At 39.0% G+C, this 23,997-nt stretch overlaps 1 protein-coding gene across 2 annotated transcripts in view; it reads right to left on the reverse strand.

The window, feature by feature from the left end:
* Positions 1 to 23,997, reverse strand: part of Cubn (cubilin) — a 206,598-nt gene that overhangs the window by 33,512 nt on the left and 149,089 nt on the right. For both annotated transcript variants that reach the window (XM_075970518.1, XM_075970517.1), the window contains exons 49-58: positions 22,222 to 22,393; positions 20,953 to 21,159; positions 18,732 to 18,881; positions 16,886 to 17,007; positions 16,166 to 16,391; positions 14,667 to 14,854; positions 10,037 to 10,193; positions 7,955 to 8,104; positions 4,991 to 5,191; positions 2,834 to 2,960 (exon numbers count right to left, since the gene is read on the reverse strand). In XM_075970518.1, coding sequence (XP_075826633.1) covers positions 2,834 to 2,960; positions 4,991 to 5,191; positions 7,955 to 8,104; positions 10,037 to 10,193; positions 14,667 to 14,854; positions 16,166 to 16,391; positions 16,886 to 17,007; positions 18,732 to 18,881; positions 20,953 to 21,159; positions 22,222 to 22,393 — 1,700 coding nt within the window. The remainder of the gene's footprint in view (positions 1 to 2,833; positions 2,961 to 4,990; positions 5,192 to 7,954; positions 8,105 to 10,036; positions 10,194 to 14,666; positions 14,855 to 16,165; positions 16,392 to 16,885; positions 17,008 to 18,731; positions 18,882 to 20,952; positions 21,160 to 22,221; positions 22,394 to 23,997) is intronic.

A 23,997-nucleotide genomic window follows, 5' to 3' on the forward strand; every position in this document is an offset into this window, starting at 1 on the left:
CACACACCGAAATCTGGTGTGGTCATAGGACGTACCCTGGCTACAGGAATGTTAGCAGAGGGTAAGGCCTTGCTTGTTTTGATATATAGTCTTTCTGCAGCAGAGAGAATCACAGGAGCAAAGTAAGAGTAAATCTCCCATCTGCCCTGGACAGTGAGTGAGCACAGTTGGCCAAGCATCTTGTCAGCTACACTGAAACCACTCATACCAAAGAGAAGTAACATGCTAAACCCGTGTGCCTTGGCTGCTTGCTACCACATCCAACCTTCCTGACAAATCTATCCTGACTTTTCCTCTGATGGCCTTAGTTAGTATTTTATTCCAGGCCTGTGTGTCGACATTTTTGTTTCTTTGTTTGGTTTTGGTTTTCCTTTGTTTTTGAGTCAGGGTCCTGGGACTCCTGATGTAGACCAGGCTGGCCTTGAACTCACAGAGATCCAACCTGCCTCTGCCTCCTAAGTGCTTTGAAAATGATTCCTAGATACCCAAAAAGGGAAGACTTTATATGTGCCTTTATTTTTGAACCATATGATAGGCTTATTTCTGCTTTCTCAATAATTTCTGCTAGCAGATTTAATGAACATATGACAATATGAAATAATTCTGAAATAGAAAATAGCTAAATATTTCCCTTTTATGAGCATTAAAATAACCTAAGTCTTTCCCTAAAGAATTTTGGCTAGTCAGATAAGTGTTTTCAAACTGATGATGAAGGTCCAGACCCCCCCCCAAAAAAACAAATCCTGATCCCTTTCATCAAATGTAATATTTACTGTTTTCTTTAGAGAATATTATTGCAGAACAAGAGAAAGACCATTTCTAATGACATTTTTTGCTTTTAATTGTTATTTTTGATATATTTGATTTTATTGTGTGTGTATAGAAAATACATTTATTTTTACAAAAGAAAAATCTAAAAAGAATGACAAAATCTGAGTTTTCAGGGACACCCAAATCTGTTTTGACTTTCTACCCCAAAGCACAGAGAAAACTCTTAGAAAAGTCCATTTTTCCATGTGTGTCCAGCACGTTTTCAAAGCCTGGGTATATGCTGTTTTACTAGCATATACACCTTTGCAATCTCTGTAGCAGTATCTGTTTTATAGAATTAAAACTACTAGATGTGCACTGTAAATAATTTTCCAAAAATAAAGAAAAACTTGTGACCATTGATCTCCAGGGTCAGGCAGGAAATGAAAACATGTATGTACGGATGTTTTATATACATGTTATGTCTCTGTAAACGATGATCTCGATGTTTCTTCTCTAAATTCCTATGTTGAAATCTTAACTCTAGGTTGCCAGTGTTGTGAAGTAGGGGCTCTTGGAGGAGCCTGGATTATGAGGGTTCAGTCTTTGTGAGTGGGATTGGTGTGTTTATGAACGAGTTCTGAGAATGCCGCCCCCAACCCTCCACCTCTGAAGGACAACTCTGGCAGAGCTAGGAGAGATTTCCTTCTGTGAACCAGGAAGTAGATTAAACCATCTGATGCTGAAACTGCCTGTCTTGAGCCTCCCAGACTCCACTATGAGAATTTTGTTGCATCTAAGTCATTTATCTGCACGTTGTTATGGCAACCTGTGCATCTTGTACATGTAAGAAACACACACTAGCACAAGCAGCCTAGACAAGCTGTACCTCTTCTGCCATTCTGGGGTTATCAATCCCTTCTCCTGTCTCTTCCTCACAGTAGTCTGGCAGCTTGTGTTCCTTTAATCCTAAAACTTGCAGGACCTTTATAGCTAAGGCACATTTTCTCCACAAAGAATTTCAGGTGGGATTGACATGTTTTTCCTTCACGGTCCCCACCTATAAACCACTTTCATTTCATGGAGTTGAATCACTCTGATGAGTCATGCCTTACCTTCATGGACCCAACAGACATATAAGATGCTGAAAGTAAGCTTCACAGTTCATAATCATCAGGAAAGAATTTATCAGTGACAAATCGGGGACAGATGAGTAACCATTGTCCCAGCTTGTCAAGCTTCTGTGTGAAACTCTCTATTGCCCAGCGACTAGTCTAACTTTCAGATTTCCTATCTCATGCTGAAAATTTCAGCTTTCAGTGAAATTGAAGAGCTGGACATCAACCATCCTAAAAGAAAGAAGCCTAGCACGTTATCCCTCTGGACATTGGAGGCTCCATCCTTTTCAACAGTCTCACTTGGAATAAGGAGAATCAGAGAGACAATTTACTAGTGATGTAATATATCCACATAAAGCAACAGTTTGGAGTCGCGTTAATTCATAAATAAAAACAAATTTTATGGGATAAAATTTATCTTTAAGAGACAAAAGGCGGTAGAATTACTCAGGACGTGGGTTTGGGAGGACACCAGACATGGAGTCCAATTTTCACTCTTCATTTAAGTATGTGTTGCTTTGGGGAAGCTGTGTGACCTTTTTAAGACACACATATAAGTGTGCTTGCGTATTTATCATGACGGTTTTAACAGCACAAAAAAAACATCTGAGGAAAGAGTTGAGCAAAGCTTCTTGTGTATAATAAATGTTGAACAAATGGCAACCATTTTTCCTAGTCCTTCGTACCCTCTTCCATGTTAAGGAGTGCTTAAGTTGACAACCATAATAGGAAGCTCCGTCAAACTGTTAAGAAATTACAAGGAGTGTTTTAACTGGCCAAGCTCCCTTTTTAACCTCAACCCGCACTGGATTAGGCCTTGTAGGCTTTCCTGCCATATGGGATCCCTCTGCCTTTCTCCAAATTCCAGCTAGGCCACTATGAGAACTCATGGGCTCCATCAGTAAGGTAGCTTTTCTGTGAGCAAAGGCGAAAGGATTTTCTCAAGGCAAATCTGTCTCACATACCTAAGCAGAATCACTTTGTTGCTGCTAACGCTGATGCTGTAGACACAGTAGACATCGTTGGGGTATCTGGAGTAGAAGGAAGGACTGCTAAGGACCCCGTAGGATTTATTGTAGGTCCCACCACAGGCTGTAATAGAAGACAAGCAAATGAACAGATAATAATTATTACTTATAACATGGGCAAATCTTTTGGGGGGAATAGTCTAAGCTATTGTTTGCTGCTCCCTTAAAGAGTTCATATTAATTGTTCTTCAGGTGACCTAATCTCCTTCATTGTGTTTATGAATAATTTTGAATTTCCCAGACAGGAGAAAAAGGAGAGAATTGTAGAAGAACATTTAAAGCATTTGGAGGGGAATAAGTCTAAGTAAAAGAAAAACAAAAACCAGAACGAAAGCAACAAGAAAGACTATATTTTTTTTAATATGTTGGGATATCTGTCCCGTCACTCTAAGTGACAGATTGACAGAGAGATGGTGTGGCAACTGGATTCTCAAATAAGACAGGAAGACCCCAGGTATGCTCTGTTCATATGAGAAGACTGCAATGTCGAAATCCAAATGAACACAGATTCAGGGCCTCTGTGTTGGGGATAAAATGTTATAGGTGAAATGCTAGAAGTCAGCTACCTCTGTGGGTCAAATGCCTCACTCTTAGGGTCTACAGATTTGTATTTAGTTGTGAAATTAGGAAAGCTTACTGTTGCCTAGATTTGTGGTATTTGTCTTTGATAAGCATGATGATATTTGGTCCACTCTCTAACTCCAGCCGTTAACAGCCCATAGCCCTTTGTTATACCCAGCAGTCAACAATGCAATCACCACAAAATATAATGACGTACCATTATAACTAATAAGGCATTGTTTTTACATAGATTGTATCCAGCCAGGTTCAGATGTTCCCACCTAATGATGGTATTCCCATGAGCATGCTTATTTGTTTTAGAATTCTAAAATTACATGAAGTTTGTATATTTTGATGATGTTTCTATGGTTACCAATGAACACACTCCACTAACATATCACCAAGATTAGATACAATTTGTGGCTTGTTATTTAAGGCTTTTGTTTATTTGCTTTGGCTTCACCTCTGCCCATTTTCAGGGCAAATTCTTTTCTGTGCCAAAAGTCTTCATACATTCTGACTTCTGGATATAGCAGCCACAAATTAAATGTCATATCGGTAGCAACTGCTTTATTTCATTCAATGTCAATTACATGATCTCTGGAAGCTTATCAGTGGCTGAACAACTTCTCCACACACTACCAAGGTTTGAAGCCAGCAGCAGCAACATTCTTTAAGTGATGCTTAAAGGGGGATTGAACTGTGCTCACTGTACTTTAGGAAAATAAGGATTAAATGAACAGAAGGATATATATATATATATAATATATATATATATTAGTGTCTTAATTCTCCAAAGTAGTAGTTAAGAATAAAACAAATCTTCTTCATTCAATGCCATGAGAGAATATGTGTTCTATAAGATTGATGCAATCAGGCATAGCAAACATCAGAGATCATCCTTTCTAGCTTCTGATGTCAGCTGCTGAGAACAAGCTATGAGATTCTTTTCATGTGTGAATCATGTTCTCTGTAGATGGGCAAATTGCTTTATTTGAAGATAAACTACCTTATTTCTTCCCATTAGTCATTCATGTGGCCAAGCAAAGACAAAACAAACCCAGGAACAGTTTTGTGTGCTGGTTTTACTGCATGACTGTGTAAGATAAGATAATGCTACAATTATTTTCAGAGGGTAATTTTAGCTAAAATTCAGAAGACGTGCCTATTATAATAGATATATATAATCTAATATATATTAATTTATGCATATATGTGTGTGTACTTGTACGAATGTGCGTTACATATCGCACAGAGGCCGAAAGAGGGCATTGTGAGCTGCTGTGTGAGTACTGGGAACCAAACCTAAGTCTGAAAGAGCAGTAAGTGCTTTTAGCTACAGAGCCATCTCTACAGTCCCTAATGGTTTATTTTTAAGGGAAAATATCTCCTTTTTTATCATGTACCTAATTGATAATTTTTTGCATTAATGTCTCTGAATTTTTAATTTGGTGACATATGATGAATCATAAAACCTTCTTATGTGAATAACAGCAGATAATTATTCCAAACAATAACAGTAGGGTTACTCACAGGTGATTCTGTAGGAAATCTTGAACCCTAAGTCTGTGGCATACGCATTCGAATAGAAGTTGAGCGACACTGGGCCAGCCACGGTGAGGGGATGCAGGGCTTCAGAACCGCACAGAGTCACAAGAGGAGTGGAAGAGAGGTTGTGGCCTTTGATGATGTGCAAGCCATCATGATCACAGTTCCCAGTGATGGCTGAGCGATCTACACAGAACAGAGAATGACCAACATCAGAAAGAAATGCTGTAGACAAGTGATGCTATAAACAGGCGAAATACCACAGTTCTGTAACTGATCCAGAAATTATAACCAAATTTAAGAGGTGGTTTCCTATATCAATATATAACTTCATTTCCAGATGAAATAATATTTGTCCAAGAGACAAACATGGACAGAAAAGAGAAAGCAGGTAGAACTCTATAATAAATAAACTCTTGTTACTCAGAGTTTTCTTCCTCTACAGAACCATGCCTTTTACCTAGGGATCATAAAACCAGAGGCAACTTGCCTCCAAGGGGAAATAAAATATCTGAAGACTTTTTTTTTTCCTGCCACACTAGAGAATGAGATAGAGGCCAGGGAAGCTGTTGAGCAGGCTTTAACACACCTGGGACCATTCCCATTCCCATACTCTGAGCCTTTCTGTCACCAAAAGAAAAAAGAAAACAATAAAAACAAAATCCCACCCCCAAATCAACGCAGCTCAGAATGTCAACAGTGCTGCTCTTGAAAGAGACTTAGAGAGACTTCACACAGAGAAGTCAAGATAAGGGTGGCCACGAGCAGAACCTGAGAAATTCCTTGATGCTTTCTGACAGCCCTTTCCAATAAGTCACACAACTATCAATTTTAGGGCTTTGAAGATTATAAATTGGCATCAACATTGTCTTCTAATTTAAAGCAAAGGAGGCTCAACCCATCAACCTTACTGTTTATCTACCAACAGCCCTTTCCCTAGAGTTGGGAGATGAGCAGAGAAGCGCATGTTCTTAGGAACCTCTTCCCATGGAGGAGTCAGAACTTGGGAGGTGAAGATCACAGAACACAGGTGAAAGGAAGTACCATGGTGCTCGTTCATGAAAGCAGAGTAGACCCCAAACTTATTCACTCATATCGATTGAGTGCCTCTTCAGACTCACAGAATTGCTTATCTCTCTGGATAGTTTTTAATGGATGTCTAATTGTAGGTGTGTATGTTTACACGCATGTATGTAGAATATAAATGCAAACGAATGAATTAAAAGTTATGCACCTGGACTGATGGCATAAACCTGTAATCCCAGCTCCTTGCGAGTCTGAGGTATATTGCAAGTATGAGGCCAACCAAGCCTACAGAGCAATTCATGGCCAGCTTGAGTTGATTAGCCAAACTCCATCTCAAAACAAAAAAGGAAAATAGGCCTGGAGACTTAGCTCAGTGGTAGATTACTTGTCAAACTTGGTGTATATCCCTCAGTTCAATCCTCTGTGCTCAGGAAAAAATAGAGGCTATATAAAATATAACAGGCTCCAGATGCATTTTCTTTAAGCAATTTTATGTGATGCCTGTGTCTTTAAAGTTACTATATTATTTTTCTTTCAGTTCTGGATGAAATACATAAAATGGTACTTTTGTTTATTAAAAACCAGAAGAAAGTCAAGCCTATGACTTCAGCTTCTCTGCAGACTTTGGCAGGAGTTATAGGCCTGCTTGATCTACATAAAAATTTAAGACCAGCTTGGGCAGCTACGTGAGACCTTGTTTAAAATAAAAACTTTTTATTACAATAAAAAGTAAAGGGTGTGGTTTTAGCTTAGTTGTAGGGTGCTTGCTGCTCCTGCCCAAAGTTCAGTCCTCAATGTGGAGATGAAAATGATTTTCTATTTGTAATTTTATTTGCATTTGCATTACAATTGAGAACATGTTTATTATTGTCTTTAAATGATCATTTTAGACTACTGTGCCTACATCTTTCTCATTAATAGCTTAATTATTTTTTTGTTTCCTCAAAATAGATTGAATCTTTGGCTATTATCAAAAGATAAGGGATAAGTTATGGTGAATATGTGGGTATTTAAACTGGTGTAACCATTATGGAAAAGAGGGCCCTCAAAAAGTTAAAAATAGACCAATACTATTCAGCAGCTCCACTCTTGGGCATATACCTAGAGGAAATGAAGTCAGTGTGGTAAAGACCAATCTATCCTTCCACGTTTGTTGAAGAATTATTCATAATAGCCAAGACATGATATCAACTCAGATCTTTGCCTGATGAATAAAGAGAATGACACACATAGACAGACAGCCGAATGAGCACAATGGAATACTACTCTGTCTTTTAGAAGAAGGAAATACTGTAGTTTGTGGCAATATGAATAAATTTCAAGGCATTATACTGATTGGAAAAAAACCATACACAGGAAAAAAAAGCACACAATTTCATTTCTCTGTGAAATCTAAAACAGCCGAACTTGTGGAGGAGAACAGTGGTTACTATATGCTAGGGCGGAGAGATGTCCATCAAAGATCACAATACTTAACTGTACTTTTGCAAAATGAATAAATTCAGAAAATCTTCTGTACAACATGAGGATTATAATTAATAACTATGTACTATCTAGCTGAATATTGCTAAGAGAATAAATTCTAGATAGTCTACAATCAAAGAATTGTATGTTAGTAAATACTTTAACTAACTTGACAATAGCCATGCTGCAAGCAATGCCTTTATCAAAGTCCTATAGCAACACTACAGATACATAATTTATTTTTTTATTTTTTATTTTTCGAGACAGGGTTTCTCCGCAGCTTTTGGTTCCTGTCCTGGAACTAGCTCTTGTAGACCAGGCTGGCCTCGAACTCACAGAGATCCACCTGCCTCTGCCTCCCGAGTGCTGGGATTAAAGGCGTGTGCCACCACCGCCCGGCTAGATACATAATTTTAATCAGTTAAAAATTAATCAGGTTTTGGAAAAGAATAAACATACCTTCTAAATGGAAGGACACAAAGGTCAGGATGATCAGAGACTGAGGTTCAACATCTATGAAGTAGGTGCAGTTCATGTTATTGTCATATGGCTTTGGGAAGTTTGGAGAGATGATGTCACCTCTGGAGCCGTTGAACCTACGTCCACATCCTACACAAGAATAAAAATCCATCATCAGGAGATTCGTTATCATCAATAGCAACTACTTCATAAAGAGAAAGATGTAAGTTTGCCATTTCATGAAGCCTCTACAGAAAATTTCTTGAGATACTCTTAATGGAGGAAGAGCACCAAGGGAATTACTCTTTGATTTATAAGTCAATATGTAAGCAAAACAAGAACTTACTAGAATATCATGAGGAATTTTAGATGCTAAGTAAGTACACATTTGGCCACACAAAACACTTCAGGTCTCACAATATTTTTAAGAATATAAATGACCAAAGATTAAATATGGTTCATATAAAGAAACAAACCATATAAGAATGAGTTGCAGGCTTGGGGAAATGAATCTGTCTGTACACTGTTTGCCTTGCAAGCATGAGGACCTGAGCTCAGTATTAGAATCCAGGTGAAAAGAAAGCCAGACTTCATGGTGCACCCTCGGGACTCCAGCTGTGGGGAGAGAGAGTGAGGAAGACCCCTGGGGCTTGGCTGAGCAGCAAGCCCAGCCTATGAAGTGAGTTGCAGGCCAAGACAAGATTCTCCATCAACAAAAGGAAACAAAAAAGGAGGGCAGTACCTGAGAAATACCCAGGGTTGTTCTCTGGCTCCCATATGCACTCACTTATACACAGATACACCTGCACACACATGCACAAGCACATACATGCCTGCGCACACACATGCAGAAGCACATAATGCACATGCACACACATACAGTTATCTCACAGTATTACTTTATATTTTATTTGAAAAATATTATATTAATCACCTAAAGAGCTGATAAAGTGTTTTCTAAATATTCTTATTAGAAAACTATTACTTCCTTACTTTTAAATCTAATCATAGTAACAATGATAATTACTTTTTAAAGCTTGTTTAATATACTAGTCATAATATTTATCAGACTGTTGCAGCAAATACAGAAGGCAGTAGTACATAGCTGGACTCCCAGCTATGCTGGAAGCAGAGGCAGGAGTGTTAGTCCAAGGCAGGCCTGTGCTGCACTGGAGCTTCATTCAGGACTGCTTTAGGCTACTTAGATAGACACTGTGTCCAAACTTAAGAAGTGGGGAGGAAAGGGCTGGGAACATAGTTCTAAAGTAGCACTTTTCTGGTGTATAAAACCCCCTACGTTCAACTGCACTGTTGCAGGGACTGATACCTCTGTGTTACTAAGGCAGCATTTGTTTTCATATACTTCTAGCTAATGTATGCCACCCTTTGACTGTAAATTATGACAGTGTATGTATCCTTTTACACTGAATGACTCTCTCTCTCTCTCTCTCTCTCTCTCTCTCTCTCTCTCTCTCTCTCTCTCACACACACACACACACACACACACACACACACAGACCATCTGAACACCCAGGCTAGATCAGAAGTTGGCCATCATTACTCTCTTATCCACCAGCCTTGTTCTTTTATTTACATCTGAAATATCTGCTTACTGTATTATTACCTCCAATTCTTTCCCCCAAGATTTTCCCTGAACAATGCTTTGTAAGTAGTGGCCCCGTGGTTTAATCCAGCCAGATACACAGGCCACAACATCTCAGACTTGGCTACCGTTCCCTCTAACCTAATTTGTGCCCAGTTGTCAGAGTTGTGGAACCTTCTGGATCATACTCAGATGACCTGCGTTTGAATTCAGCTCCAATAGCACTCTATCTTTCCCCCCAAACTGGTTTCAAACTCCAGTTCTTCCTGCCTTTGCCTTTTCTGGAACATAGGCACGTACAGCCTTGGCTGAATCGCACTGACTTTCGAAGGAGGGTGTTCCAGCAGAATTAGGTGGCTCACTCGTGCTCCTTCCTGGGATTACTATCAGGACAGTCTTGATGGGGCTCTCACACTGTTCCCCAAGTCTATCTGAGGCACCTGCTCTTCCTCGACAGTTTAGATTCCAGTGCTACTTACGGCTTACGAAGGACGCAGAGAAGCCCTGGCCTGGCATATCCTCAGATTGGAAGACAGCAGTGAATATGTTTCCTGACGTGACAATGGGACTGGGGGCCACATCTCCACAGCTTGTGGCTAACAGGGTATCATTGGTCTCCAAGGTTCCTCCCCAGACCTGATGGGGTCAAAAACATGACTTAATGCTAACAGTTTCACCTGCCAATATTTTAACAGGTTTAGGCTTGAATATAATTGTATTCGATTCTATAGGAAAAGAAAAACCATAAGACTAAGTAAGCCACGTGCAAATCTGGAATATTTTCTTTTGAGAATGATTTTAAAGCTGCTTTTTAAGTGTTCTGTTTCATCCTGGTTGCTCTAAGGAGGTTGTGTTTGTTTTTTATAGAGCTGGACAGTGAGGACTTCTTCTGATTGGTCTACTTTAGGTAACCCTGCCTTCTACGTGGGCATTCAAGAAGGAAGTGACTAGAGAAAATGAGCCAAGGATGCTGTGCAGTCTAAATCTCTCTGTAGCAGCTGCAGGAAGACACTGACCTCTCTTAATTCCACTCAATCTGGTACTAGTGATTTGTGTGCCGCTTTTGATTTTTGTCAGTCTTGCAAAATCTTTATCAATTTTCTAGATTTTCCTACTGTTTTCTTATTGTCAAGTTCATTAATTTCTATTTTTATCATTATTTTCTTCATTATTGGCTTTGACTTTATTTTTAAAATGTACATTCTTACAGTGTAAGAATGGCCAAGACCAAAAACACTGATGACAACTTATGCTGGAGAGGATGTGGGGTAAAAAAAAAAAAACACTCCTGCATTGCTGATGGGAGTGCAAATTTGTACAGCCCCTTTGGATATCAGTATGGCAATTTTTCAGAAAAGTAGGAAACAATCTTCCTCAAGACCCAGCAATACCACTTTTGGGTATATACCCAAAGGATGCTCAATCGTAACACAAGGACATGTGCTCAACTATGTTTATAGCAGCATTGTTTGTCATAGCCAGAACCTGGAAACAACCTATATGCCCCTTGACCAAAGAATGGATAAGGAAAATATGGTACATTTACACAATGGAGTAGTACACAGCAGAAAAAATAATGACATTTTGAAATTCGCAGGCAAATGAATGGATCTAGAAAACATCACATTGGGTGAGGTAACCCAGACCCAGAAAGACAAATATCATATGTATTCACTCATAAGTGGCTTTTAGACATAAAGCAAAGAAAACCAGCCTACAATTCACAATCCTAGAGAACCTAGACAACAATGAGGACCCTAAGAGAGACATACATGGATCTAATGTACATGGGAAGTAGAAAAAGACAAGATCTCCTGAGTAAATTGGGAGCATGGGGACCATGGGAAAGGACTGAAGGTTAGGGGGAGAGGAAGGGAGGGGAGCAGAGAAAAATGTATAGCTCAATAAGACCAATAAAAAAAGTACATGGAGTCTGGAGTATTATTAATTTACTTTTTTTTGTTTTGTTTTGTTTGTTTTTCAAGACAGGGTTTCTCTGTATCTTTGGTGCCTGTCCTGGAACTAGCTTTTGTAGACCAGGCTGGCCTCGAACTCCCAGAGATCCGCCTGCCTCTGCCTCTCGAGTGCTGGGATTAAAGGCGTGTGCCACCACCGCCCGGCTATTAATTTACTCTTAAACAATTTTTTTTGCCATAATCTATATACTTGATTGGTTTTATTTTCTTTGATTTGCTTTTGTATGTTTTTAACCCATTTGTGTTTGACCCAGGGTTATTTGAAGGTGTTTGATGTCAGTGTATTTCCTCATACAGTGTACTTTGTCTTTGTTAAAATCCTCTCTGAATTTTGAGTCTTGGTCAATGACAGTTACAAAAGTTTTACTACTAAGCCCTATGTCTGCCTCCCTCATATAACTTTTGCACAGTCTACATGTTCCAGTCTCTGAAGTGTGTTATCCAAGGCCCAGCAGCCAAGCCCATTCCCATACAGAGGAGCATTCATAGCCCAGTCACCTTGTGGGGGAGTCTCTTTTTCAGAAGCCCCCAGCTGGAGGCCTTCACGGGCATCTTTTCAAGATTCCTTGTGAGGGGAAGGGAGAACGCTCAATGTGTTTTCCTCCACTTTAACTCAATACTCAGAATTGTCCATTTTTGTTTGGGGCTCACACAGCTGTGGATCAGTCCTTCCTCTAAGCTAACCACTTGGCCCCTTCCACATGCTTATCAAAAAGTATGATGGGAGGAGTCCACAATGCTGCCCTTTCACCTCTTGATTATGCTGTTTCAGGAAGCAATTAAAGACTTGATTTCTGTGCTTACTCTGGCTGGCTGTTTTAGCTGAGTGCTCACTCTGATGTGTGCAAGGCCGACTCTTTTTCTACTATAGCTTTGTAGCTTGAGTTTATACTGTCAGAGAAAATATTCTCCACAGTTTAGTTCTTTCATTTGTTGAGGTTTTATTACTTTTCATCTCAGTTTGTGGTCTATCCTGGCAAGTTACAAAGACATCCAAAATGTGGATGCTATTGCTAATGTATGGTTTCTTTTACATCTGTCAATTTTATCCTACTGCTTCACAGTCTCAGAGCTCCCTTGCATACTGGTGCATTGCCTAGCTGTTGCCCCATGAGCTACTGAGAGTCAAGTGCTGAAATCTTAGTCCAACTGAAGAGCTATCTACATAGCTCTATCAAGTTTTGCTCTCATGTTTCTGGCTTTTATTGTTTCAAGAAAGATCAATCAGTCTCATCTTGTCTTCCTGGTGGACTGTTTTATTCTCATAAGATATCTCTTTCCTACAGTAATATTTTCAAACTTTGGATTGCATTTTAGCAGGTGTCAATGTGGCCATTACTGCTTTTTAAAAAATTAATGTTTACATGATCTATCATTTTATATCATCCTCTTTCAACCTATTTGTATGGTAGGATTTGAAGTGAGTTTGTCTCCTCTTATGTCATGTTCCAATAATCTATTTTAATTGGTGTAACTAAGTTGCTTAAGACACACAGACACATTGTGCCTCTTTGACGCACTGTATATTTTTTCTTGATGTCCTTAAACTCCCTGTGCAACTAAGAATGGACTTGACACTCTGATGCTTCTGCCTCTACCTCTCGAATGCTAGGGTTATAAGTGTGTAAAACCATGCCTAGTCTAGTTTTAGTTAGCGCTTCCCAAAGGTACAGAGAGTCCTTCATCTGGTTTGACTTCTGTGCATTTGTCCTCCAAACAGAAGGGTTGAGTAAGATTTTCCTATTAGTACCTGAGGGTCTTTGAGAGGAGGAACAACTCTAATTTTGAGAACAAAGAGGAACCTTTTGAATCTTTGACTATCCTGTCCACCTTCCCTAGTGTCTCTATTACAAAGAAAAGAGTCCTTTTGCCAATTACTTATTGATATCACTTTCTGCTGGCACTTGGGTTGTATGACACTTTCTGAGGGACTTCCACTCTATCCAGAGGAAGAATGATCCCAGTCAGTTTCCCTGATTAACTTTTTCCCATTGAATAATGTATAAGACTTCATGTTTACACACTTTGTGTTGACTTATCTTATGAAAAGAGAGTTCTCTTATTTCATTGAAAAAGGCAATTAAGAGAAGCATACATTGATTCTTTTTTATAATGTGCATAGTTTGCAAGGATTGGATTTTATTTAAATAAGACAAACATATCAATGTGGAATAAAAAATTTTGAGAGATGATATGAAATAATAACTTTGATTTTTAAAAAGGCATTTCCATTCTTAGAAGTTTTTATAAAAACTAGCTAGGTTTTATGCTATTATGTCATATTCTAATGCTTAATACAACCCTACTGAATTTGGAATCATTCTTTTCATTTTATACTTAAGTAATTTGAAGCCAAAATATTAAATTAAGCCATAAAAATACATGTGGGTGGTAAGTACAAAAGAGATGAATATATTTCTGGCGAATGGAATTCAGGCCAATGTGTCTTTCCACTAAAAGACATAATCTCACAGTGATACAATATCCAAGATGTAATTTAGCACAGCTCAAGTGAACTTATAGCACAGTTAAGATTATGTCAATGGGAAGTGAAAATTATTGCCATATGAGCAGAAAAGCTGCCTATCCAACTTCCTGCTACCATCAGTTTTTTGCTTAGGTCTCTCATGACTGTTTTCCTGTATGGACTCTTGATGTCTGGAACAAAGGTTGTCATTGACTATTTCAATCTCCTATCATTCTTATAGCATATATTAAATTTTCCTTGTGATGAGACTTTATCCTGCTTATACTGTACTTCGTTTTAGGAAAGAAAGACAAAAATAGGAAGAAAGGAGGAGAGAAAAATCAAGGAGGGAGAAAGAAAGGAAAGGAGGAATAAGGGAAGAAAAATGAAAGAGGAAAGGACAAACCATCCATCGATGCTCATGACAATTTCAGAAGGTCAGAGAAAATTCTCCCTAATTTTTCACTGTGCCAGATCAGAAGATGGGGGACACAGGAAGCATGGACTTGGTGGTTCACATCTAATCTAACAGTCGGGGTGTCTTGCTTTCACATCTAAACAGTTCAAGCAGTAAAACTGTACTCTTTTCACATCGAGAAATGGCCAAGTCCTCTGTAGCCAAAATGCTTACATTTAGAAAACCAGTTAAACAAACAGTGCACCAACCTTCACAAAGCTGTTCGGACACTGGCTGTTGCTGCTGGGGATTTGGAAATTGCTGTCAAAGCTAATCTCCCAATGTTTGCTTTCATGCGTGATGGCTGTCCAGGAACATCTGCTGTTCGTGGGGAATGGCTGAGGCCAATGTGGAGATTTGATCGTACCATTATCTGAATGGAATGTTCCACCACAACCTGGAAATTTTCCATTAAAAAAAAATCAATCTTCAAGATAAAGTATCAAATTTAGAAACCAGAGATGGCTAGAGAATATTTCTAAATGTGAGATTATAACTAATCTCTTCTTGTGTGTGACTCATCTTTGGGGCAGGGACGAAGCAGGAGCTACAGATGTGAAGTGCATTAAAGGGATGGTTGTCACTGTCTCAGTACACACACAGCCCAGTTGAGGTCACTTGATCTGAGTCTTGTAGACTGTAGCAGATAGACCCCCCACTCTGTCTCCAAACAAGTCATCTTTTCTATGTGGCTGTGTAGTAGGTAGATAGGTAGCCAGGCCACATTCACTCTGTACTTTCTTACCACTAACAGATGTGAATATAGCTGTGTGAACTAGAGAAAAGGGTTTTTGAACTAGGGAAAGTCCTCCCACTGAGTAACCTGACTCATTCATATTGAAACTGATTGATTGTTCTGAATAAATCATAGGAATATGAAGAAAACAAATCTAGGATTATTTTCATAACCTTAAAACACACACCTAAGAGATAACAGGGAAAAGTAAGAATTCAGAACAGAGTGAAGTTATATAAAGGGGAATGCTTTTGAGCCAGTGGTTCATCTGTAATTCCCTGAGGACTTCAGGAGCAGCTAATGGTTTAATGAGAATCTCGAATCAGTCTATAGAGATCTTCATGTTTCAGTCTATAGAGATCTTCATGTTAACCAACTCTGCTACAAAGAACTGTCCTGTGAGAGTTAGGATATACTAAAATCCTGACTAACTATCTGTTACAAATATTCATATTTTCTGGGAATTTTCATAAAGTTTATATTTCATAGGTGCAATGCCGTTTTCAAAAATCAAATCTGTCATCTTTGATTCGATGTCCATAGCAACCCCCCCCCATCAGAAATTTCATCTGCTCACTGTTATCTTCAAACTCCTCAAACACCAGTCTCTAGGGACAATATACATATATAAACCAAGACTCTTCATGGTGTAAGCTCTGTCTTAGCTCTTTGAAAAGTCTGCCACTTAGCTGAGAGTGAGACTATTTGTCTTTTGTTATCCCCTGGACAATATGTATATAGCAACTATATACATTGCATTTATATTGTATTATGAATTAGATGTTTTCTGGAGGACTCTCATGCACTACACACAAGTACTGCATCATTTTGCATGAGAAACTTTAGCACTTCTAGATTTGTTTGAGTGGAGTCCTGGAGCCCATCCCCCATCAGTACTAAGGAATGACTCTGCTTTAAATTAGTTATGAAAAGTAAATGGTAAGCATAGAAAAGGTTTTTTGTTTATTTTACCTAATGTGCTTGTATTCCATGTAGCATAAAATCCACGACTTTGTCCTAGATGGTTTGTGTTAAAAGTCACCAGAAGCTTGTTGGAACCAGACTGTACTGGCCCTGGGAGTGACCACCCACAGTACCGTCCTATGATGGGTGATTCAGGGTAGCCACCATTCCTGACAGTAACAGAGTCCGCAGTGCAAGTTGGATCCATCTCAAGATGAAAGTCACTAAATGTGAGCTACAGAAGAGAAAAGATGTGATGAGCCACCCCGAGCTTTAGGAGTTTACCTCCCTCCAGGCAGACAAGGTTCTACAAATATTTTCATTTTGTCATAATTCACATTGCTTTGTATTTCTTATTCTTTGATTATTTTTTCCTCTACACTGTTTTCCTTATTAAAAGTTCTCTTGTGAATTTAGAAAGAGTGTATTTCTTTTCATGAAGTAGAGTCATTTGAGAGAACCCTAGAAACTTGTTAGGTTAGAATGACAGTTCATATCAATACTGAATTCACCTCTTTCCTGGAGGCTGAATAAGCTTCTACAAAACCTTTTCCTAATTTGAGAAACGATAACAGTCTTCATTAATTGTAGACTAGCAGATAGCAATATCTGTACTCCAAAGCCTACCCTAACCACTTATTTACACACACACACACACACACACACACACACACACACACACACACACACATACTTCCATGGTCCAGTAGCCCAGCTGTAAGAACTCACAGTGATGATGTGCCCTTCTGGGGCTTCCAACAGCCAAGAACATTGGGTCCATCTACCATAAACATTTGGATAGTTAGGACTTGAGATCACTCCACTATGACCTGTCTGTATTCCACCACAATCTGAAATGAAATTTGTAAACCTCTAAATAAGAGAGAAGAAAACACTCACATAGCCGAAACAATACTTAATGACAACCATCTTACTTTCTGGTAGAAATATAATCAGCCAATCAAGAAATAAAAATCCGAACCAGAGTAAAGTTAGGGTGGAAGAATTGAAACAACTTAATTAAACCTCTAATAGTAGTCACCAAACAGAATTCCGTAGTACAGACAACCTCCACTTAGCAAAAAATAGAGGGTGGTCTTCATTGTAAATGGGAGTAGTTAGCCGCAGTATATAGGTAACAATGTACTGGAGATAAATGAAAAGACATTGCCTTTCCTGAAAACACCAAACCATAGATATATGGGTGACAATCACTTAGGTTTCAAAGAACAGATTATCATAGGAGGTTAAAAAGATGCTACAGGTCTATGACATCACATGATCTGCCATTCAACATAAACAACACTGCTTGTTTGTCTGACTCTTCTTTCAATGGGATGAAAAATAACCAAAGAATAAAAAGTTTTGCACAAGTAGATTATGTTTGAGTTTATTTCCTCCTTCAACCATGCAGTGGGTTGCTGTGGTATAATCTTTCTGCACACCGTGAAGATGTGTTTTTGTCAAGGCACCTTCTGATGACATTAGTACAGAGCTGAATGGCCATTAGTTGGGAAGAAAGAGGCTAGGTGGAACTTCTGGGGACAGAGAGCTCTGGGGAGAAGAAAGGGGGAGTTGCCAAGCAGATTTTGAGAAAGCAGGCTAGGCAATGCAGAGAAAAGGTAACCAAGCCACATAAAAGAACATAGATTAAAAGATACAGGTTAATTTACATTAAGAGCTAATGGCACAAGCCTAAGCTAAAGCCAGGTTTTCATAATTAATAAGAGGTCTCCATGTTGTTTTTTGTGAGCTGGTGGCCCAAAGAATAATCTGTCTTCATTTGGTTATAACACAACAAACAGTACATGAAACTATAGAAAAACATACATTGCTTCAGTCAAACTCAACAGAAAGAAAAGCGGGATTCTAAAATCTGTCAACAAGTACACTCAAACACAGAGGCGCAATGCCAAACAGAAAGTGTGGCAGATCGAGAGGGCTTTAACGAGGACATGGTCTCAGGGTGGGGATTAGGGTTCTGGAGACAAGGCAGGAAAAGGAAACAAGACTTTATATTTCACAAAAGATGCATTGCCACAAGTTTGAAAGGATTGTCATGCTAGTGAAAGGAAGCAGAAAAAAACTCTGGTAACCAAGACAAGCAGTTTTATTGCTCACCTTGGACTGAAATTCTACACATAAATTCAGAATGCCACATATGCATGCAGGTCTAACACAAATTACTATAAATATGCAGTAATCCAAATAAAACAAACTATGACCATATAGGATTTATCCTAAAATGTAAGAATGGTTTACAAAAGAAAATAAGTCAATGTAAATTGGGGACCAATTACATATAAAACCAAACCATACAAGACAAAGCAAAAAGACTATAGTTTGAAGAAAACACAATTGTCTACACAGAGAAACCAAGAGAATCAAAGTATTAAAACCATAAGACTATCTCTGAAATAAAGGTAGGAATATAAAAACCATAAAGTTCTTTTCTTGGTATCCAGTAACAACTGATTAAAACTTAACCTGAAACATTTCATTGAAATTATCAATGAAACTATTATGAGCTAAGACATAAATTTATACAGCTTTATGGGCTATCTATCAGGCTTACCGGTAAAGTTGTATTGTATATGGAATCCAGTATATTCTACACGCTCATTGGTGACAAAGTGAATCCACACCTGAGGGTAGGGGATAATCAAGGGTACCGCTGGTGCTGACAAGCTGCAAAACTTCTCTATCAGGGGCCCATCAGCATCACCTGATCAAAATAGTATGCCAAGTGACATTACTCACAGGGTTTCAGACAAATATCTTTAATTAATAGGAACAAAATAAAAACAACAAAAAGTACTCCTTGATACATTTCAAACTGTGTACAGTAGCAGACATTTCAAAGGAAACTCTCTACTGTCTTTGCCAACACATACAAAAGAGTTCTCTGACACACCGGGTGTAGAGATGCCTGGACCACCGGTATCAATTTATTCCAATTTACGTCTTCAAAATCACTTTCACATATCTAAACAAAAATGCAATCAACTTCATACCCCTTTAGCTGTGTGCTGTGTGCGGGAGGAAGGGAGATAACGCCAATCGTGATAACAAATACTCTCTTAGGATAAAGGTGATGATCGCCTAAACTTCTCAAGACTCTCCGCTGCATTTGGTCATGGAAAATGAGCAGACTAGTCGGCACTCAGGCCAAGAACTGTCAGGGTTAGGCTGAACAAGCTTCATGAAGATTGCTTTTCACAGAAACCTGATTAACATTTAGAGAGGACCCGGGAAGTGCGCATTTATCTGCTCCCTATTTATCCTGCCAGATGAACATCACTGACCTTATAAATCAATGGAATAGAGTATTTCTACTGTCTGTAAATCAGGGGGAATGAAGAGAAGATTGAATTTCACTGACAGAAATTGATTACATAGCTGTTCCGCTTTATTCTGCGAATGGCCTGGCAACAGGTAGAGGTAGTGAGTGTTTATCAGAGTTTCTTGGAAAGCGTTCCCAAATGATGACTCCCATGTTTATACCCATGTTCCTCACTCAGAGAGCTGGGATGATTCTCTTGGATGAATACCTGGTCTGCCACCCAAGATTATACCAAAGCCCTTCACAAAATCTGTTTTCTGTGCTCTCAAAAGAGGCCATCAGTGACTGGGCAGGTCTTCTCAGTTTTGGCCGTGGTGTACCATTGCCATTACACATCTCACCACTACATTATTTTATATAAGACTGGAAAGAAATTATCTTTAAAAGTATAGATATGGAACACATTCTTTAACCCATTTGATTTCTTAAATTTTACTTTATATGTATCAAATTGCTACTCAGACTGATAACAGCACTACACTATTATAACCACTACGTATTATTTTATAATGTCATTTTCTGCATAGACACGGCTGCTTCTTACTTGCTGTTTAATATCATTTGTGTAGCTACATTAAGATTGTTACTCTTCTCTTTAACTTTCCCTATTTCTCCACAACCTAAAGCTTTAAGACAAACCTTTGCAGAACAGCTTCCTCCCCTAAAATAAAAGGTGTTAAAATAACACAATGACAATAATAATATAAAATATAACATATACATTATATTATGTATTATAATAATTAATACTATGATATTAGGTAGCTACCACTGATTATTATAGCTGTCCACTTTCAGCTTTCTTTTCTTTAACACTGGGGATTAAAAAGAACACAACCAACATCTGATAGTATAGAACACCTGTAACATTATTTTCCTCCTCTGTCTACTTCTTGTCTACTGGGAAGCAAGTGTCAGTGTGACGGTAGAAGTACCCTCATTAGATCATCTACACCTGAAACCTAAAATTCTCAAGAGAAGTATGGTTCATCAATTATGCTTTGAGCCTTTCGTATCAGGAAACAAATGAATGATAAAAGCTTCCATGTGTTGCTCCACATTGGTACAGTGTGGAAGGTTTTAAACGTCTAAGACAAAAAAAAAAAAGAAAAAGAAAAAAAGTGAATTGAACAACCTTATTGTGGATCCCGCAAGTTCAGGAAACTCTGCCAGTGTCTGAGCAGAGAAAGCGTGGTTCCCAGCCCCAGTGGAGCACACTGACAGGCCAGAGCCTGATAGGGACCCGTGTGGGTGAGCCTTCCGCACAGGAGACCTGAGACAGAAACTGCCTTCACAGTTCTTGGGCCCCATTTCCCATCTGGGAACACAGGATTTCATCTTTGCACCAACAAGGGACTTTTGTAACTCGTGTGCTAAGATAGTAGCCGTTGTTGTTGTCTCCAGGAACAGGAAGAACATACAGATAGATGAAAAACACATTCTTTGAACTCACCCACTCGAAACTCGAGGACATCAAATGCACAGTCCTGGTGACTCTCAAGGGAAAGTTTTACAAAATGGAAGGTAAGGGATGAATTTTCCCGATTTGGATTGCTGATAGTCCATTCACAGTCTAGGTTGCTTGCATAGTCACGGATTCCGTTATAGCCAGGAGAAGTAAAGTTTCCACCAGAGCTACTCAGAAGAGGTCCACCACACACTAAGGCAAATAAGGCACAGAGAGAGTAATAAGATCCATGCTGCAACCAACGATTCCAACAATCAAGACCCAGTGAGTGGAATAACAAAGACTGCATCACTTTGCTTTTCTAGATGTGGTCAGGCTTATAGGCAAAGAGCATGCCAGCTGTAGGAGGGATGCCTATGGGTCCATGAAGGAAGGATGCACGATGCATAGTTCCTATATTTCCCTTCCAGAATAGAGAAGATGGCTGTGGGTTGGCTGTGTATCAATATCTCCAAGTTTATACATATTATTCATTCACTATTTAATTTAGAGAAATACACAAACCACTGCTAGGTCCTAGTGGCTTTTGATGAACAATTTTCTATTTGATCCAGTAATTTATTTGCATCAAATAGGTAATATAACACCAGAGTGCCAACAAACTCACTCTTTTTTGATGGTAAGGAGTAATTCTTAAACCAATAAAATAAAACCAACTTTTTAAAAAGATGTATTTACTTCCATTCTTCCTAAAATGCAAAACCCTTGGATAATGGCAGCAGATATAAAAGGAAGAACGTATTTATAATCCAGGCTGCATGTTGCTTAATTTTGGGAAAATCTATATTAAACGCAACCCAGGCTATTATTTTCACTGAACATACATGTATAAGTAGGTGAACAGAAAACAGTAATATGTATTCAGTTGTCTATGGAATTAATTACTCTGTAGTACCGTTACCTAGGAAGTAGGTGTTTTCTTGAATATAAAATAATAAATCAGACACTGTCAGTTCAGAGTCAATCCTAGCAGTGGTATTACATGGAATCATGCTAGAAAGTAATTCAATAAAATTTTGTTGTAAAAAAAAATCAAAATGCAAGTGTTTTTCCCCCTGAAATTACAATGGTTGCTTCCCCCACCCCCAAACAGGTTTTCTGTTTGCTCATATCTGCTGCTCTTGTACTAAAGAATGCAGGTGTACTTTTGACCACTGTGGAGAAAACAGAAGGCTTGGCTGCTGGGGGAAGTGTTTGTGGAGGCACTGAGTGAGTCTGACCGAGAGGAGGTACGTTTGCAGCATCCTACATTACCTGCATCTTCGTTGGAGGTGTAGGAAGCAGTGAAGCCTCCATATGGCCGGGATCCATCAGTGAAAAATACGACCTTCATTGTGTTTCCAGTAGACTGGAACTCATTGGTTACATTCGCACGGCTGCACAGTTTCTGTAGCTGGGGCGAGTTACTTCTAATGCCATTGAACACCTGTTAGAGAAAATAGTTTGACTTGTAGCTGTGTTGCCCGTGTTACTGAATAGCGCTCAGGAGATCACTGTCTCCGGCTCTGCCTGTGAAGTAAGGATGCCTCTGTGCTTTCTTCACTTACTGACATGCCATTTCCTAATCGGGCCTTGGAAGCTCCAACACACGAAATTAAAGGTTAGGTTTAGGTGATTTCAAGTGCAGAAGCATTCCTCTTCTCTAAATAACTTGAAAAGTACCTTTAAGTGGTTTTTCTTTTTTGCTTTTAATTAGGTGTCCTTGTGAGAATCTGGGTGTGACTGTGTGCACGTGAGCTCAGGTGCTTGCAGAGGCCCGAAGGCCAGGGCCTTGGATTTGCCCAGAGCTGAAGTTACAGATGGTTGTGATGGCACAGAGTTGTGTGCCTGGAACTGAACTCCAGTCCTCTGCAAGCCTGGCTTACGTTCTTAACCCCACAGCCAGTTAAAAAGCAGTTTAAAAAATAAAGCGATCTTTGTGTAAATATAATGGCTCTTTCTGATTATTTATGGATTCAAAGCTTCTATATTCTTTGTCATTTGACTTAACTTTTTTTAGTTTTTAATTTTGAGACTATAATATAACAACCAATTGGTGTGCTTTTACTCTTTTGACTTTTAAAAACTGTATTTTTACTGGTATCAAAATACAATTAGTAACTATGTCTGCACAAAGCCTTGTGAACACTTTCCAGAGTTCAGAAATGTTTCTAAAGAAATAATTAGCAATTTACTCGGTGAGTGATATTCTTAATCTTTAAAGGGATTTGAAAGGCTCACAATTAGAAACATCAGCTTAAAAGCTTTGAGGAAGTAGGACATGTTCTACTCCAAGGGACGCAAGCTTTTCCAGTTACTGTAATTAGCGGCTGATTGTAGCTCGTTGGAGGTTTCTGGTTTAAAAGGCCTTCCAGCGACAAGACCAGAGGAAATGTTCCCATCATTTCTTGTGTAGTTACAAAGCCAGACTCTGCTAATTGCCTGCTCGGGTTGTCTTATCTGATTATTACCATGCCCCCTCTCTCTCAGGCATGGACTAGCACTCCATTTTTCCAAAGGCAGACAGTAGAGTACAGAGATTTGTAGTTTGCTGAAATTCCAAGAACTAGAAATCTTTGAATTTGGGTTCAAATTCCAATGTCAAACTACAGAGCAAAGCAACAGAAGACAATACCTATTTCATGCTACTATGAACAGGAATGGATAATGTGTTCTCAGAAACAAAAGATCTTAGAACTAGTTACAAGGCTGACGGGACCCATTGGAGGCAATGATCAATGGTCTTTGTTGCCTGTGTGTCTGACCCTGGCAAAGAACTGAAGTGATTAGAATATGTGCAGGCATCCAGTTAGTATATGAACTTCTTTATCCACTCAGAAGCCACCAGAGTATGAGCTCCTGTCTTATCCTCTAACGGCTTTTGTGATCAGAAACTGCAAGCCTCAGAAGACATAAGGCAGGAGCAGGCACATGACAGTCCAAACAAGATATGAGCTGTTATGAGCAGGAACAAAATTGGGCATTGGTCTCATGACCCCCACACACTGTGTGGGTGCACACGCCTTTCATTTCCTCCATGTGAGTCATCAG

This window comes from Microtus pennsylvanicus, chromosome 4 (genome assembly GCF_037038515.1).
Source record: "Microtus pennsylvanicus isolate mMicPen1 chromosome 4, mMicPen1.hap1, whole genome shotgun sequence".
NCBI lineage: Eukaryota > Metazoa > Chordata > Mammalia > Rodentia > Cricetidae > Microtus > Microtus pennsylvanicus.